Source organism: Giraffa tippelskirchi, chromosome 8 (assembly GCF_054371585.1).
Source record: "Giraffa tippelskirchi isolate mGirTip1 chromosome 8, T2T-mGirTip1v1.2.pri, whole genome shotgun sequence".
NCBI lineage: Eukaryota > Metazoa > Chordata > Mammalia > Artiodactyla > Giraffidae > Giraffa > Giraffa tippelskirchi.
The window spans coordinates 94,701,978-94,720,883 of NC_137282.1; the positions used below are offsets into that span (position 1 = coordinate 94,701,978).

The 18,906-nt window shown below is 38.8% G+C and overlaps 1 protein-coding gene across 2 annotated transcripts in view; it reads right to left on the bottom strand.

Annotated features, from left to right (window-relative positions):
• Positions 1 to 466: 466 nt before the first annotated feature.
• The window catches only part of ESM1 (endothelial cell specific molecule 1), a 55,815-nt gene continuing 37,375 nt past the window's right edge, over positions 467 to 18,906 (bottom strand). The window contains exons 2-4 of one of the 2 annotated variants that reach the window (XM_081517770.1): positions 8,972 to 9,715; positions 5,818 to 5,970; positions 467 to 2,010 (exon numbers count right to left, since the gene is read on the bottom strand). In XM_081517770.1, coding sequence (XP_081373896.1) covers positions 1,910 to 2,010; positions 5,818 to 5,970; positions 8,972 to 9,410 — 693 coding nt within the window. In that variant the 5' untranslated portion in view covers positions 9,411 to 9,715 and the 3' untranslated portion in view covers positions 467 to 1,909. Of the gene's footprint in view, positions 2,011 to 5,817; positions 5,971 to 8,971; positions 9,716 to 18,906 lie in introns of those variants that run through there. The other variant, XM_081517771.1, reaches the window with a different exon arrangement.

An 18,906-nucleotide genomic window follows, 5' to 3' on the forward strand; every position in this document is an offset into this window, starting at 1 on the left:
TTCTGTAATTTTCATATAAGACTGAGTGAACTTATGCTATTCTTTTTTAATTTTATTGAAATGTAGCTGATTTATACAATGTTGGGTTTAATACTATTCTTGATTTTGATATTCTGAAGCTTCAAAGCTGTATGTTACTCTACTCTTTTATAGGCACTGACATGTCTGTCTTTGCCTAACTGAAATGTTTGTGACCACTGTCAAACACCAATAGAAGTGTTTTCTTGTTTGTTTTTTGTTTTGCCTCTGTGAAATGGGTTAATATACAAGGACCAACTTTTTTAGGAAGCTGTAAGGAGACAAAGGAAAAAATATTCTGGCCTCTAATTTTGACAGAAGATGCTTATCTGTAGGAGAAAATTAACATGAGAAGCCTGTCCTTTAATGTGCGTTAATGAGTTCTTATTTATTGAATGAATCGTTTAAATATTATAATGATCAACGAAGTCATGAATGGACTCAGGAGTGACTGTCTTGTTTTTTTTATTGATCAATAGTAAACTTGTCTTTTTAAAAGAAATCCGAACAGCTTTTTCAGCTTACATTAAAAGACCCTCCCCCACACATATTCACAACTCTGTAGGCAAACTTCGAGAATAAAATACAGGCAAATAGTGAAATAATCTTAAATAATTCTTCACTCCAAATAAAATACTTCTGCAAATATTTCCTAACAAAATCTAGTATAACAGTCCTGTTTGTGCTAAGATCCTTCCAAGGGTACTCATAATTCCACTTATCAACCAAGTTTAAAGAAAAGATACATTAAAATGAACTATGTTTTAAAGTTGACATTTCCTGCTGAAATTGACTCTTTTCCAAACTTAATAAAAAGCATTTTCTACTTTAAATTTAAAGCTCATCTAAATCATTGCACTTACTTTTAAATAAATTCCCTCATGTGTTTTGACATTTTATAAATTCATGGTGACTAAATTTTTCTAGGTTTCTCTTATACTTACTGTTAATATTACTATAATTACTGATAATAAATTTACCATGCCTTGGATGTTTGAAAAGCTTAGAGAATTATACTTTTATCCTAACCATTTTGAACAATGATATTATGCTTATTTTCTCAAGAGAGTGATAAATATGGGTATGGAGGATGACTTGTACTAACAAGTGTTTACAAAAATATATAAATATTTACCTTCACACTTCTCCTAAGTGGGCAAAATACTTCCTTACTCTCAATCTGAGATGGCATTCTTTAAAACCATTTATGGAAGTGTGTGTTTGCCCTATACCCAAGAACCATCCTTCAGACGCAGTAAACTGGGAACTACATTAGGCATCCTTTGAAACCTGCCTCAGTTCAAGGCTGCTGTTCAAACTCCCACAAGCTTCAAACGTCCCACTTCCTTCAGGGATTGTTTTGTTTTGACTTTTTCCAAAGTGAAAAAAAAAAAAAGCACAAGTAAATTCCACTGAAGCTACCAAAGGAAGACCTAAATATCATACTCTCCCAGCCTCCAACCCCACCTTCTCTTGCTCTTAATTCTCTCCAGCCCATATCTGGACATTAGTACATCGATGAACATTAGTACATCGAGTCAAAGAGCCATAGACTGGCTGTGGTCTTCAGCTTTGGCTAGCCTTTTCTTTGGCTGATTTCCCTACAAGTTAAGGTTATCCAAATCTCATCTTTAGTTCTTCACTACGACTAAAAACACATATTTAACAAATCTATATGCATTCAAATATTTAACAAATATCTAAAAGAGTTCAGTCATATGCATTTTATGGATTGTTAGTAGCCTACTTTTTTTTTTGGACCCACCCTAAATCACACTTGGTCTCCAAAAATCATATGTCCATATGCTATAATACAGAGAATTCCTAAAATGTTGGCTGTTAGTTGAATGATTGTTAAAACAGGGTCTTCTCTCAGAAATCCCACTCAGAATCAGCGTGGATTTAACCACTTCATTACAGGAGATCGGGCTTCATTCTCCTTTGTAAGTTCTTCTCTCACAGCATTGCCATCTCCAGATGCCACGTCATGCTCTGAAATTAGAAGGAATACAAATCATGTCCAAACATTTACAACTCCAAGATTAAGTACAATTTTGTCTTATCTTTGTATTATAACACATTTACAATGAAATCTATAACAGATTTGAAAAGTCTATTCCATGTTCACCTGCTCTCTACCAATTAGCATTTCCTTGAATTAAACATCTTCTTTCAACCATCGTCACCTGACATTATTCTATCTATTTATTTGTCTTTTTTTCCCCCTTGTATTATCTCACTGTACCACTAGAATATCAGCTCTGTGACGGCAGGGACTTTGTTTTGTTCACTGTTACAACAATGCTTGGAACATGGTAGGCACTTAATATTTACCGAATGAGTAAATGGTGTAAGTATAGATCTCTAAGTTAGATGCTTTGCTATCTGATATGGAAGAGGAATTAGCTTACTGATGTGGCTCCAGAATGCAGAAAGCACAACAAAGGGCCTTTTATAAACATTTATAGAAATAGTCCTTGCTCTACCTAACAAGTTTCTAATATTTAGAATTTTTTAAATGAAATGTTCTGCCTCTAAGACTAGTGAAGTGTGTTTGCTTCTGCAGTGTACATTCTGAAATTGAATGCTATTAGGAGGTTAGGATGGTCCAATAGATAAATGCATGTAAATTCATGAAACTCAACCACTACCCACACACACACACACAAAAAGAATTTTTGTGAATTTCCAGTCTTGGAAAGTCAGAGAGCTAATTACTAAACAATAAAAACAGCAATGACAACAAATGAAGATGAGAAACCAGGAAGCCCATTTGCCAAGGATGCTGTGACCAACAGGTAGAAATTTAGAAAAGACCACTTCATTCAATCAAGGTATAAAAGCTCCTCCGGAAGTCCCTGTGCTGAGGAAACTTGGTGCCATTTACAATGACAGGGCCCAAACAGACTTGGGCAAAGATGATGTGAAACTCACGGCAAGGACTGAGGCCCCAACCAAGCCTCATCCTGTAAACAGTAGCACATAAAGCCCATTAAGTCCCATGTGGGGATGCACAACTGAACAGAAGGGCTCCTGCACATCCTTATCACGAGGTTTTTAGGATATTCTGCACTCCATCCTCAATCTAAGATTTATGAAAGTGAAAGTCACTCAGTCATGTCCGACTCTTTGAGACCCCATGGACTGTACAGTCCATGGAATTCTCCAGGCCAGAATACTGGAGTGGGTAGCTGTTCCCTTCTCCAGGGGATCTTTCCAACCCAGGGATTGAACCCAGGTCTCCCACATTGCAGGGGGGATTCTTTCCCAGCTGAGCCACCAGGAAGATTTAAGAAGATGACACTAATAGTCATCTTTAGTTGCTCCTTTATCAAAGGAAACACCTTAGGTCAGAAAATGCATTTTTGATAAATTTCTAATAAGAATCTTGATATCTAATTGAGTACAGAAATATTTTTTATGTAACCCTTAGTGTAATTTTCATCCAGCAAAATACAGTTGACTTGCACAATGCTGGTATTAGAGGTACTGTCCCCTGAGGAGTGGAAAATCCACCTTCCACTATGTCTGCCCCCCAGACAAAGTAACTGGTAAGTGATTCACCCAAGGGCAGAAAGCTGAAAGAGTTTGGACAGAATCAGGGCTCCAACCCTAGTTCTTTTGACTCCGTGAACTGTCATCTCTAATTGAAAACAAATTTCCTCCACACTTAGTTAATTTAAAGATCTGTAAAGTGAAAATATAGGTACTATATCTATTGGGGGTAAAATGTGTGTATAAGTGGACCCAAACAGTTCAAATCCATGTTGTTCAAGGGTCCAGAGTATCTTTTTCCAAGGCAACTATACATTGGTCAGGATTTTTGCAGAATCTGCAAGTGAATGAGAGAAAGTGACAGGCCCGAGGGAAAGAGACAGCACACTGGTCCAGAGAAGCAGAAGATGTGCTACTGTGCGAGCAGCAGGAAGCATGGAGGGGAAAGAAGAGTTCCATCACTGAGGACATTCCAGAGGAGTTCCAAAGCACGCCCCCCAGACCTACACCCCAAAGAGTGACAAAGATTCACCAGATTCAGTTCTCTCTTGTTGAGAAAGGTCAGGAGCAATCTTAACGAGAGAAGAGGGATTCTATTAATAAAGTTGTTCCTTCAGTGTTCTTTGTAGCCTGTGGTTTTAAGAAAGCAAAATAAGACAAAAGAAGCTTCAAGTATTTGAGGCAACTAGCAGTGCTGAAACAATAAGTTTCAAACCTGTGTGTGCATGCTATGTCACTTCAGTCATGTCTGACTCTTTGCAACCCTATGGACCATAGCCCACCAGGCTCCTCTGTCCATGAGATTTGCCAGCAAGACTACTGGAGTGGGCTGCCATTTCCTCCTCCAGGGGATCTTCCCCGTGCAGGGACTGAACCCCCGTCTGTTAAGTCTCCTTTATTGGCAGGCAGGTCCTTTACCTGGGAAGCCACCTGGGGAGCCTGGCAACTGAACCACTCAAAAAATTTCAGAAAGTAGATTGGAGGTTGCTAGGGGCTGAAGAGTGGGGGTAACTGCTTGATGGGCACTGGTTGTATTTGGAGCTGAGAAAATTGTTCGAGAACTAGATAGAGGCTGTGACTTCCTAACACTGTGAATGTACTAAATGCCACTGAATCATTCACTTAAAAATGGTTAATTTTATGTGAGGTGAATTTCACCTCAATAAAAAATTGTTCAGGACTTAAAACTCAATTTCCTTCCATATTGTTTGTCAAAGAGTATAGGGTCAAGTCATAAGTACTTAAAATGTTAATACTGATTTTAATTTCCAGATCAAGTATTCACAAAGATATTCATGCAATAAGTTTTTCTTTTTAAAAAGATTTCACTTTAATGTTTAAGGCCACAGCCACACTTAATAATTCACTTAAAAATACAATATTTCCCATTTATTTTGAGGTACTTAAGTGAACCCAAGTATAAGAAGGAGGTAAAGCTGAGAAATAAGCACATTTGTCAAATATTTCAAATTTTAATTAATTTGAAGTGTGAAGAACCTGAAACAAGAACTGAAACAAGTCTGGATTGTCAACTATTTATATCTAAGGGGGAAAAGTGTATAGTTTGTGGATATTGATAGTTGCTGTGGCTACATGTTGTTTTAAATGAGCTACTTCCAATTTAACCATTTATTCAACAAGATAACCAAATATGCGCTTAACATCATCTTACAAGCTGTATTTCTCACATTCTAAAAGCTTGTGTAAGAAATACATAAGCACTAACAATCAGCATGTGAGTATTACTACATTTTCATTCAAAGGTTTAGAGATGATTCCCAAATTTTAATCATAGATATTATCTCTTATTCTCTCCAAAATCCACAAAAAGACATGCTTGGAATTATTCCACTTAAATACTTCCATTTGGTTTTTAAATAGAAATGTTTTATATTTTCTATGTTGGCTCTTAAGCCTTATCCAACAAATTCCTCAGAATACTCTTTCACTGTTAAGTTGGGAGAGAAGTAGCTTTGTCTAGTACATATATAAAACAGATCACCAAAGAATTTAAAGAGCTTTGTATATCTTGGTTATTTTTATTACCTTTTTGGGTAATCAATCATATTTATCCTCCCTATACACTGGGTAGACTTTGTGAAAAATTATACAATCTAAAAATTATTAATGAAGTCTCTTTGTAACATTGCAACAAATTTCAACAACCACCTACCTTTCCCTTAAGCAGAATAAAAGAAACAAAATCATTTAAACAAACATCTTGTTCTACTCATCCATAATTTTTCTGATTCAAACTGAAAATGAGACTATTGTTTCAATGTTTACCTGGGAATCAGTTCTTACCTGTGTGTGATACAAATCTCTGGTTGGTAGCCTTGGCTACTGAATATTGGAAGAAGGGAAACTTCAGACATTTGCCGGTCACCCTGTCGCATATGCCAGACTGACAGCTGCAAGTCTGCTTGCATTCCATCCCGAAGGTGCCGAAGGGGCAGTCTGAGGACAAAGGGAAGGTTGAGAGAGGGCGCTCTTGATGTACATAAGCTTCTAACGTCACAGTCCCTGTGTGCACAGCCTCAGTAATTGAACAAACCTCATGAATCTTGACTATCAGATAAAGCCCAATTATCCAAAAATCCCAAGCCTTGAAAATATGAAATGTGAATCCCACGCTTAAAGTCACAAATGTGAAATCACACACTAAGACCAGATAATGGATGCCTTAGTTGTAGTGCCTTGCTGTGAAGTTTAGCTGAAGACAGATACACATAACCAATATCTCTGAACTGGTTTTAATTCTGTCTACTGTCTGGTTAGAAACCAAAAGGCAGAGTCTCACTGGGCTACCTCTGTGACAGCTCAGTGAAGGTGGGCAATTGAAAAGACATGTGTATCAGCTCCTCACAGAGTTTAAAAGATATGATGCTGTCTTTGAATTCCCTGTAGTCACAGGCAATTTACTGTTCTAAATGTCTAGGAAAGGGCTTAAACTAACCAGGGGCTAAGAGGGCTGTCATCTCAGCTCTTCATCAAGTGACCAATCCTCAATCTGCTCCAACTCTTATCAACTTCCTTATCTATCAAAACGACAGTACAAACATACTCAACTCCTCCAGATGTTAAGAGGATTCACTAATAAAGTCCTCTGCAGAGCTAAAATACAATATGCTAAATGAGAAGAAAGCTGAGAATATATTCATATACCTACCCAAATCTGGAAGCTTTTAGAGCTTCGATGTTCCCATACTTAGACTAAAACATACTATATTGAGAAAAAGAGAACAAATTCATTATTAAAAATGCATGTTTTTTATGATGTGAACAGCATCTCAATAGAATAGCCAGCCCTGAACAGCCAAGCAGAATAGATGCAGAATATTTATTCTCCTGGCATAAGAATGTCCTTGTAAATGTACAATCACACATGGGTGAAGAAACAAATTATGAGGCATCTAAGTCTTTGGCAACCTAATATTGTCCACAGAATAATCAAGATAGATATTAATAAAATACATTTTTTAAGAGATTTATGACTGTGTACTCTGCATCCTTCAGCTTAGAGAAGCACCTGGTTTTAAACACTAGCCTCTCTGCTGGGAAAAAAGAAGTCCTTAGAAGCAATACTGAAAAAGCCTCTGGCAGAAAAGCACACAGGATTAGGATATGACTGTGTCTCCAGTGATATTGAAAACTAAAACTTTAGCCAAATTCTCAGTTATGCTCCTACTGTATCCCCCAATATACTGAATAGTGCCGGGCAGATAGTAGGTGTTCAATAAATATTGCTATCTGGGCAAGGCAATGTCAAATATTTGAATATTTAGAAAACATCCAGATATGCAGCTATAGTATACAGTTTTCACAGAGGTGTTCTATAAAAAAAAAGTTGAAGGACAAAATTTTGCCTATAGAAAAATACAATGTCTCTATGTAGCTGTCGAGTTTCACACAGCCTCACTATTTCCAGCAGAAAGAAAAATGTTCGTAACCAGACCCATTTGCAATCTGAAGGATGTCTAAGAGCTATCCTAAACAGCTTTTTAAAATACATCTTATTAACAGCTACCTCGATCATTCAGTGACTATTGGAGTGCTAAAGACTCCAGATGCCTTACAGCCTGTTTCTTTACCCATATGTAATTGGACATTTACAATCACATATACAGAATCAGTTTTTATGTCAAGAGAAAAAGCAATACACGGCATATACTTGTTATATAGTAAGTATGATTGTGTTAACCACTTCCTCCCTAATTTCCTTATGTGAAGTACTATTTTCTTGGCTAATAAGCCCTGTAATTTATAGAAATCACAGATCCCACTCAGCTGAAAGAAATGTCTGTGAATGTCCACCAAAGAAAATACTTCCTCAATATTCTACTTTTCATTGGTTATATACAAAAATAAACTAAGCAAAAAACTAAAATTCTCCTTAAGGTTCAACCATCTATTTCCTAATCTTTAGTATGTTTTGTGGCTTAAAAGTTAATTGACTTATATTTTTCTAAAATAATTCATGAGATTAGCTCAATACTGGATGATTATTATTCATAAAAGCTTACAATTGTATTAAACACATTAAGAATTATTTAGAAACTTAGTCCCTTTAATTTTAAAAGCTTCTTTATACTATAAAACTGATGAATGAAACTATCACATATGTACTGAACCTTAATAATAATCCTTAAGGAGATCATGAGGTATCCATACACAGAATATTTTTAAATCTTCATTTTTTCATTTCTAAACATTTTAAGCTATAGTCACTAAGTTTGAAATAAATTCTACAAATGTTGAGCTACATTGTTTAGCTATAATTTCAACTAATAAAGTTTTTCTTTAAGTCTTTTTCTTTACAGAGTTCCAATTTTTTTCTTTAGGCGCTATTTTTGCTTGTTTTACACTGTTATTTTTCTAGATTCATTTGATACTTCAGGGTATCCTCTTCCAAGAACTCCTTTTGCTAGATGACTTACGTCATCCTATTTCACAAAGTGCATTAGTGTGCATCAGAAATACTTGATTGTGAGAGGTGCCCTCAACCCTGTGGACTCTCTTAAGATCAAAGAATCACTAAATCCCAGGGCTAGCCACCACTCCAAGAGGTTATCCAGTGCAGACCTCTGTGATCACTGTCTATAGAAGAGAGACCACCTACTCCAGCCATAACAGATTACCTGTCAAATTTCTAAAGTCTTCCAGAAAAGGAAGCAACACAATTTTCCATTGCAACTTAAAAAAAAAAAAATCTCTTAAACATCATGAGTGAAATGCTGTATTTCTTTCTGGGCTTTCTTGCATGCAAGGTTCAGCCGCAATCTGCAAAGTTATCTTTCTCTCTCACCCTATGACAGCACCTGTGGGGGGAACCTGGTCCCTAAACCCACCTGCATTTTCCCTCTTTGCATTAGAAGGAAAGACTCCTCTTTTCCCACGCTGGCTAAAAGCCTGCAGGGTGCCCTAGGCAAGGGGCAAGAAGCAAGGGGTCGCTCTTTACCTTTGCAGATACCAAACTCGTCACCAAAATCATCCTCCTCATTGTAAAACTGACACCTCAGCCCGGGGCCACACTTCACGCCATCCATGCCCGAGACTGTGCGGTAGCAGGTTTCTCCCAGCCCCGCGGCGCACACCCGGCAGCAGCCACAGTCGTCTAGCACTGTCCTCTTACAGCGCGGGCTGCTTTTGCACTGGCTACTGTCGCAGCGCTCTGGGCAATCCACCGAGTACTTGAGGCTCCAGGCCGCCGCCAGGTGCGCGGGGACCAGCAGCGTGGCCAGCAGCAGGAGGCGCTTCATGTTTCCCGCGGCTCGGGCTCCGCTTCCCGCGGCGGGGGTCTCTGCTGGCGGGAAGCCGCCGTCCAAAGTGGTAGCTGAGCGTCTGCCTACACGTTTATGAGTTTTATACACTGGGTTGCCCGCATGCTTCCCCGTCATCAATTTCCTCAACCCAGCAGCAGCGCTGTCCTCCTGCCAGGCTCTCTTGTTTTAGTTTATGAAATCCAGGATGAAGGCTGGATTAACACGCTGCTGCCATCCAGGAATTGAAAAGCCTGAGCTGATGTCATCTGTTATGTTTAGATGGTTGTTTTGCATGAGGACTGAAAAACTCGCTCACATCCGTCTCAAGGGCTCAAGGACGTCTGTGAAGGGGGAATAAAGAAGGTTGCACACCCTCCTCCAGGACAGGAATTGTTCTGACACGGGCACATCAGTTGAGGTGTGGCTTTGTCTCAGAGCCTCTGCAGTCAGGAGGAAAATTATATCGACGTGAATCATCAGAACCGAAGAAGCTCCTTTTAAAATAAATAAATAAACATTTGGTATTTCCCTTCAATAAATAGCTATGAGATCATTTGGAAGAAGAAAGGGTTATAGTGTGCCTTTTCAATACTGAGGAGAAAGAAAATATTTTGAAAGGGATTTTTTTTTTAAAGACCCTTTCTTCCTTCCTCCCACCCCTCTTCAAATGTTTTTTCTAAAACAGCTCATATGACATATATCTAAAGTTTATCATGGATGTAGCTGTATTTTCTAGGGAGATGTGAAACTGCCGCAGAGAATTTCCTTTAAGATCAATACAAAAACCACACGAGGTAAGACACTGCTGGCACTATTTCTGGTTTACTCAATTCTGGAAAAACTTACCAGCTGGACTTCTCCTGAGTCAAGACTCACTGGGGAGAAGGCTCATCCATCACCAAGTCTGCTTGTCCAATGATTGAGCCCACTCAGAGCCCTTCTCCTCACCTCCTGGCATTGATCAGAATCCTCACTAAAAACCACCAAACAAGGCAGCTAGCCCAAGGAAACAAATGAACCAGCAGGCAAATCGGAATGTGGTCCAGGGAGGCAAGTCACAGAGAAGAGAAAACATAACCCATCAGGGAACAAGGTCTACATGCTATGGAGGGTCACAGATCTTAGATCCCTCCAGGGAAGACCAAGTAGTCCTCTTAGTACATTAACTGAATCAAGGCCTCATTAAGCAAGGTTTGTGGGACAGGAGAAACAAAGTGAAAGAGGAGAGAGGAGAGTTCTTGCACCAGCTATGTGTTGAACTCTAAGCTGCATCCACCTATCAAAATAGACAAAATCCCACTGTCATCTAGTAAATACATCAATAAGGTTGACAGCTCTTGAATTGTCACAATGTAGTGATAGGCAAGCCACAGGGCTCCTCTCAGCCTCTGCCTCCCTTTTGAGAATTGACAGTATGCAGCTAGCCGATCGCTTAAGCTTTTGTCCCTTGTAGACGATAAGGCTGAGTTCATTGGATGCAACTTGATGATCAGCCTTCCAAAGTGCAGCTTTAGGAGGATGTAGGGGACAGAAGGTGCAGGGAACTGAGAACATGGGAAATGAAGGCAAGTGACTCAGCTTCCAAATTTCCCAAAATTTTCATGACAATGCAGTTTCAAATATTTTACCTTAATCTCCCAGAAGAAAACATAGACTTGGCAAATGGCACACTGATTAATTGTTTTCAATAGTGGGTAACATCCATTGAGTGCATGGTATGTACCAAACACTGTTCTGAAGCATTTTACATGTGTTAATTCACTTGATCCTCACCACAACCTTATGAACTAGGTACCATTCTCATGCCCATTTTATGAGTGAGGAATCTGAGTCAGAAAGGCTCTAAATAATTTGTCCAAGATCCCTGTAATGTCAGAGGTTGAACTTGAACCATGTCAGTCTAATGTCAAACTCACATTGCCAATTACAACATGATCATGCTTCCATGGCCAATGGTCTGATGGCCTTGTTCACAATTTAGGCTGATCCTGAGAAAGGGTTCTTGTTCAAACTTTGCTGAACTCTACTTTCTGAGAAGAGTGGTTAATCAGGACAGTCATTATTAATAACGCCTAACCATTCTATTGATAGAAAGCTTATGATGTATCAGACATCATGCTAAGCTCTTTATGGGAGTTACCACACTTAACCTTCAAATAAACCTCAAGAGCTAAGTGCTGTTCTTATCACCATCTTAGAGATGTGAAAACTGAGGACCCACGGAGTTAAGTGACTCCAGAGTTAAGGTCACACAGTTAGCAAATCATAAAAACAGGACTCCAACCCTAAGGCAGACCATCTCCAGAGACTAGAACAAAGATTGTAAAGTCAAAGACACATAGATTCCAAACAGGTGACCCAAGTGGGTGAGGTGGTAAGCTACACCAGGTGGCATGTAATACGAAGAAGGGGATTTGTCCACCTGCAAGCACATGCCTCCTCTAAGGGGAGCAGCCACTCTCTAGGGTTGGCTGACAGCTGCCATGTAGGAAAATGAGCGCATTGTGCTCAATCTTCTGACTTCTTTAAAGAGAAGGTAGAATCCAGACTTTTAAATATAATCCGCTAATTTTTAAATGTTAGCCAGTATTTCATTCAAATTAGAAAACATCATCTGTGCCTTCATTTCTTTTGAACTGGATCCAGTCTGCACACTAGTTTGGTCTAGCTATAAATTTTGGATTCTGTCAGAGCCGGATCCAAATCTCCACTCTGCCACTCACTCCCTAAGTATACTTAGTTTAATGTCTCTGAGCCTCCATTTCTGCATGGCACACAATGGGCTAATAATATCTTCTTAATATGGTCAGTGTCAAGATTGATAAGTGATGGAAAGTGTCAGTCAAGTAATATGCATTCAATAAATGATGGCTACTCTTCAATTTAAAAATACAGCCATCAGAGAATTGGCACTGAGTTTTTTAAAAAAAAAAAGTAAGAATCTTCTGATTTTTGTAGGAATTTAAAGAAGAAACAATAAAGGCCTTTGAATGTCGAAATCCCAAGAGTTGAGGGGAAGAAGAGGAGCTCACAGGCAACCACCTTCTGCATTTCTCAAAATTGGTAATACCTTTAGTAAGTGATAACAACACAGAGAGAATATATCAATTGAGGATACCAAATTCACAAATACTAGCAAACCGTAACACAATACACAGAAGAGTAAAGAGAATATGCTCAACAGAGCTCACAGATGGTGAAACCAACTCAACAAGTGGTACCTAACATCTCATTTTGGGGGCTCCTTCAACTCCTTCCAAGACCACACAAAAACTGTTGGTCACAGCACAGTCCCTAAGGGATTTTTGTCTAGTTGTATTTTTGTCTCTCCCAACCGTGAGCTCAGATCAACCAATCTTATGAGGAAAGCTAGCTGTGACCATGAAAAGTTAGGAAATCAGAGCATGAGTTAACAAGGAGCCATCTTTAATCTGCAGGGGGAAAAATAAGATGAAGGCAAAGCTGGTGATGTTGAGGATAGGAAGTCCACCTGGCAGGCTTGCTTTGAGGTGCAACCAGCAAATCTCTAACCTTATTGTGTACGTCAGTTGTCAGTGAGATCAGGAGGAATCACACAAGCTTTCACAGCTCTGAAAATGCAAGTTCAAGCCATGGTGGGTCAAACAGACCACCTCATGATCCAAAGGACAGAATGCGGCCTTCTGCAGTAGGGGCCAGAGACACAATAAAAACCACATAACTATTCAACTCAATACACCTTGTGCATTTAAAATACCATTGTGATTTTTTTTCATTTTTTAATTTAAATTTATTTTTAATTGGAATGTAATTGCTTTACAATAATATGTTGGTTTCTGTCATGTATCAACATGAATCAGCCACAGTTATACATATGTTCCCTCCCTCTGGAACCTCCATCCCACCTCCCATCCCATCCCACCCCTCTAGGTTGTCATAGAGCACTGGATTTGAGCTCCCTGAATCATACATGATATTATGCCAAGTAGGAAAATAGGCCTAGGTAATGTGTACTGGCTTTTTGTGCTTGACTTTGCATATTATAATTGCTTGTAATTATATCAAACATCTTTTCTGGATAGGTAAAGAGAGAAAGGCTCTGAGAAGATTCCAAAGCTCATGGTCAATTCAAATTTTACCATGCTTATTATTGTACATGGCACAATAATAATTCCTCACAAAATTCTTTATCAGATAAATTTGATTGAAATTGAGTTACAGGGACTTTCTGGTGGCCCACTGGTTGAGAATCTGCCTTGTAGTGCAAGGGACATGGGCTCGATCCCTGGTTGGGAAACTAAGATCCCGCATGCCACTGAGCAACTAAGCCCATGGGCCTCAACTACTGAGCCCACACACCACAATGAAAGATCCTGTGTGCAGCAACCAAGACCCAAAGCAACCAAATAAATAAACATTTTTTCATCTAAATTGAGTTACAGAGATAAATTAGAAGATTAAGATTGACATATACACACTACTATATGTAAAATGGGTTTCCCTGGTGGCTCATTGGTAAAGAACCCACCTGCCAATGCAGGAGATGCAGGTTTGATCCCTGAATCAAGAAGATGCCCTGGAGAAGGAAATGGCAACCCGCTCTGGTATTCTTGCCTAGAGAATCTCATAGACAGAGGAGCCTAGTGGTCTACAGTCCATGGGGTCACAAGAGTCAGACACAACTTAATGACTAAACAACAATATATCAAATAGATAACTAGTAAGGACTTACTGTCTAGCATGAGGAACTCTACTCAATACTCTATAATTGCCTATATGGGAAAAGAATTCAAAAATGAGTGAATATGTGTATATGAATAACTGACTCATTTTGCTATACACATGAAACTACACAGTACTGTAAATCAACTATACTCCAATAAAAATTTTTAAATTTTTTAAATAAAAATAGAATGAATTGCAAAGGTGAAAATTTTGAAGGTGAAAATTTCCAAGGAGCAAGTGGAGGAATGTGTCTGAGGCTTTTTTTCTGGTTTAGTTTTGGTTTTTGTTTTTGGTATCATCTGAAAGTTTTGCTGCTTTGACACCAGCTGATGGCAATTTTGCATGTGTTTGTGGTGAGATCTAGCATATGATTAGAGTTTATACTTAATAAATATGTGAACATAGACAGTTGTTTCCCAGAAACATTTTCAGAGAGCAGTAAGTTAAATATGGCCCCCCCATGTTCCCCAGGGGAAGCAAAGTAAGGCCACGTTCTTGGACAGGGTGGAATGAAGTAGAGATGGCAGAAGCAGCTGAGGGTGGAATGGGGTCTGAGGAGAGATGCTGGTCCCATCATGTCAGCTCTAACATAACTAACCAGCTTTGTCCTCCTGACCTGCAGCCTTGGGTCTAAGGAGCACCATATTCTGGAGACAGCTCTATCACTACCAAACTATGTGACTTTAGGCAAGCCACCTTAAACCCCGCATCTCTCATTTCTACCTCAGTAATGAATTAAGAAGACCAAAAGGAGCATTGTGACTATTATTAAGAAGAGTCTAAATTTCTAAAGATTTGTTTTATTCTTTTAAAATGATCTTATGTCTTGGAGCAAATATTTTCCCAAAAGAAATATCTCTCCAGTTCTCCAATTTTCAATTCTTAATAAAGACAATTTTAATAGCAAAGAGGGATTTGACGTTACAGGCAATTTTCAAAAACTACACCTGCTTAGGGGAGTAAAGAGAAGTGCACTTTTTAAATTTGGCTTCCTGCCTGCAAGGAAGATAACTAGTAAGGACCTACTGTCTAGCACGAGGAACTCTACTCAATACTCTATGATTGCCTATATGGGAAAAGAATTCAAAAATGAGTGAATATGTGTATATGAATAACTGGCCTTAATTGGCCTTAATGAGCAGGTCAAGGCTGTAGGCAGGTGGGGGACAATCATGGTTGCTCACAGCAAACAGCCCTGCAGAAACAGCAAGTGTGGGGAAGTTTGAGAAGGTAAGCCCAGGACACCTACAGCTTCTATGGCAAACCTTGACCCTGAATCTCTAGGCACCCCTCAAAGAATTTGAACACCATATCCAGAGCTCTGATTCCAACGGAACCCCCTGAGGAAGCAGACACAGAATCAGGTCATTTTTCTAACCCTGACCAAATCTAGAAACTTCCACTGTGGACTCAAACTGGCAGGATTTCTTTCAGAATGAGAAAGTCTAGACTCGGGGGCATGTGAGGAGCTCTCACTGTCCAGCTGCCTATGTCTTTGCCCCCAAGTTCTGGAAGGTGCTAATGCGAGGAGTCTAACAACTAGCCCTTTCTCCAATCAGGGTTTTGAGTCTATGATCCATCTGTAAGATGTCATACAGGGCCCTTCTGCCTCCAAATATGAACTCACAGCCAGAAGCACTGGGCACTTCCCGGATACCAGAAGAGAAGCAGTGTGAGTACCAGAAGAAGCTCTCAACTTGGAGCAGGAGATACCGAGTTTGAGTCTAGCTCCACCATCAGTCCTGGTGCAAGACACCAACCAGCTTTCCTGATTAACATGGTGTCATTTTTTTAAAAGAAAAGTGTAAGGGATAGAAACCCTGTTGTCCATTTCTTAAAGCACATGGTAGAATATAAAAGATAATGTAAATGTGAAAACATATTGTCAACTCTAAGCTATCCTACTGGTGTGAAACATTGTTACTTATTTATAAGACAAATTATATACCAGGAAAGAAAATAAGCCTGGGGCTGTCTATCTCAGACCTCACCCCTTCCTCCACTCTCCTCACCTTCTTCAAGGTGGTACCGTTTTTCATTCTCTCAGTCTCACAGAATGATGGTTAAACACCCACTTTCTGGCTTAAAAGGAGCCCACCACTTCTCCCTACAGCCTCACCCCATCCGGAGTGGGATGACTAAACAGCCCACAAACTGCTCTTTTAGACCTAAAGAAATTTTTTTAAATTGCTAGTTTCCTAAATGACTAAAGAAATAGTTTAGGCATTGGAAGTCATTTACACATTAGAACTATCTGACATAAGAGAAAGTAGGTTTAAAAGGTCATGTTAGAAGTTATTGCTAAGCCATTTGGAATTTTCACTAGGAATTTTGGAAAGACTAGAATTTCTGATTAATACAAGAGTCATAGGAAATGATTCTGCTACTTTACTTCTCTAACAGCATGGCACTTCCTTCTTCTGACCTTAAACTGATCCCTTCTATAATGTAATAAAATATTAATAGGACCAGCCTGGCCAGACTCATCAGAATTTATCTAGTGATGAAGAGCCCTAGCCGTTACATGATATATGGGTTGAATAAATAATTGTGTGTTTTATTAAAATGTAAAGGTAAGTACTGGAAAGAGAGAAACAAGAAGCATAACTTCCACACCTCTTATTTAGAATTTTGTAAGGAATTAACAATTTCAGACTCTCTTATCTGGCATAGAAATATGTTGGCTCCTTTCTTCCTAGGATGTTCTCAAGCCACCTGGTGACCTTTTTTTTAAGTGTCTTGCTTTCTTTTGGCCGCTAAGGAGTTTGTGAAGTTTCCAAGCCTACAATCTGAGAGCTTAATGTACACTAAAGATACCTCAGATACGACTTGGTGCATCAAAGCACTCCTCCCCAGACCACATGCATAAGAATGTCCAGGTAGCTTGTCAAAATGTCACAGCCAGGGCTTCTAATTTCATAGGTCTGGGGTAAGCCTAGGCATAAACATTTTTAACAAGTAAGCCACTTGTTTCTGACAAACGAAAAAATTTGAGAAACTTCTAAACTAATGGTTTCTCCTAATCACATCCCTTCACGTTAGCAGAATTAGTCCATAATATTTACTCTGAAGATTTCTGACAGGAAAAACCTATCTTTGAGGGCTTGATCTATAATTTTTAACTATATTATGCACTACAAATATTTTAGCATATTTTACTAAGACATATATCACATATTAACCTGACTGAAGTTGGGATATGGCCATTTTAATGTAATTGGCATTGCTTACATATGCACATCAGAATTAGCAGGAAGAGTGCCAATCACTTGGAAGAGATTCTCATAGACAAATAGTGGAGCTAGTTTTTAAGAAATGCTGCATTACTGATCATCTCTGTGACATGTGATTCAGAAGGACCAGATATAAATGCGGAGTCTTTTAGGAATATTTTAACCAATTTATTGAATTTATTTTCCCTCTTATGAATGTTCAAAAGTTCTAAATGATAGAAATCCCTGTACAAATAAGCCTAAAAAGTAGTTTCAATAAGTATAAATAAAAATTCTAGTTATGCAAAAGCATTATGTCAGGGTTTAATTGGAAGGATTTTTTTCTTTCTCGATGATATAATAGCACATAATATACCAATAACACTTCTGAGTCAACGAAATATAGTATTTGTCTAATAAACAGATCTGCTTTTATTTGTATTGATCCACCATCAACAGTTTACTTAGCAGAATGAATTGTTGCATCAGTCTTTAATCTTCTACGAGAACCTTATGTGATGAAATTGAAGACCCAACTCTTGCAAGCTGTCTGATAAACACCATCCTAACCTGTCCAGGTATTTTAGAGTGATATATACGTGCTCTAAAGTCCAAGTTTAATGTCCCACTCTCAGTTCCAAAGTACACACACATACACACGCACACAGCTTACATTTCTAACAGTGCTTCATGAGCCTGTGTACACACCACCACTTTCAGACAACACGCTGAGCCTCTCTCCTTTGTAAATATATTTAGGAAGTACTTACTGAATAAAACACCAAACAATGTCTTCAAGTATGAAAGGACTCCAACATATACTTTAGGCTTTCAATACTCTAAGTATCCTCAAAATCAAAATTTCAACCTTCATGTGGTCTAGTCTAGGAAGGATCAAGAGTATAACAAATGGATAGTTTGATGAGCATTGGCTCATGCTAATTTTTTAGCATTATTGCCTTCATTTTATAAACTTAAAATAATGGAACTTCAAATAATACCACAAATGACGGCCTTTTAAGCACCCACAGCCAGACAAGTGCTTATACTGAAAACAAGAAAATGTGGGGTATCTGATCCTAGCAGGGAATATCTGATGGGCACTGTTGAAGGGACCTGAAAGGAAGCCAATTAGTAAAACTGTTGAAAAATGGATAACTGTGTGGCATGCTTGCCTTGATAGCCTCTTCTTGGTTAAAACACAGACACACACACACACACACAAACACACACACCGCATGAAGTCAACAGCAGCAGCAACAAAAACAGAGGTTCACTCTGTCAAACAGTCCTACATCATGAGCCTTCAAAACGGCTCACTTGCAGTTGGAAACCTACGTAAACCTGCTGCAAGGAGACATGCTTCTCCCCTGAGGAGAGGATATGTCATCAGAGCATGTCAAATTCAGTTAGGAGAGTCTAAAACTTCAAAATGGAAAGTAAAAGCTCCCCTCCACATACAGTCACGCTGCCAGGGCAACTAGAATAAACAGGTAACCAAAGACTCTAGTAGCTGAAGAGAGGAGAAATGGGCAGAAGCAATAAAGTAACCGCAGAAAACATCTCAACCCTAAATACATTGGAGCTTAAAACTAGAGAAAGTCTGATTTAAGAAGTGGTTCTGGATAAGTTGTTTATTCAACTGCCAAAGCGATCAGAAATAAGAAACATTTGATAATTTGGAATTTTCTAATTTATTTTTAACTAAATATTTT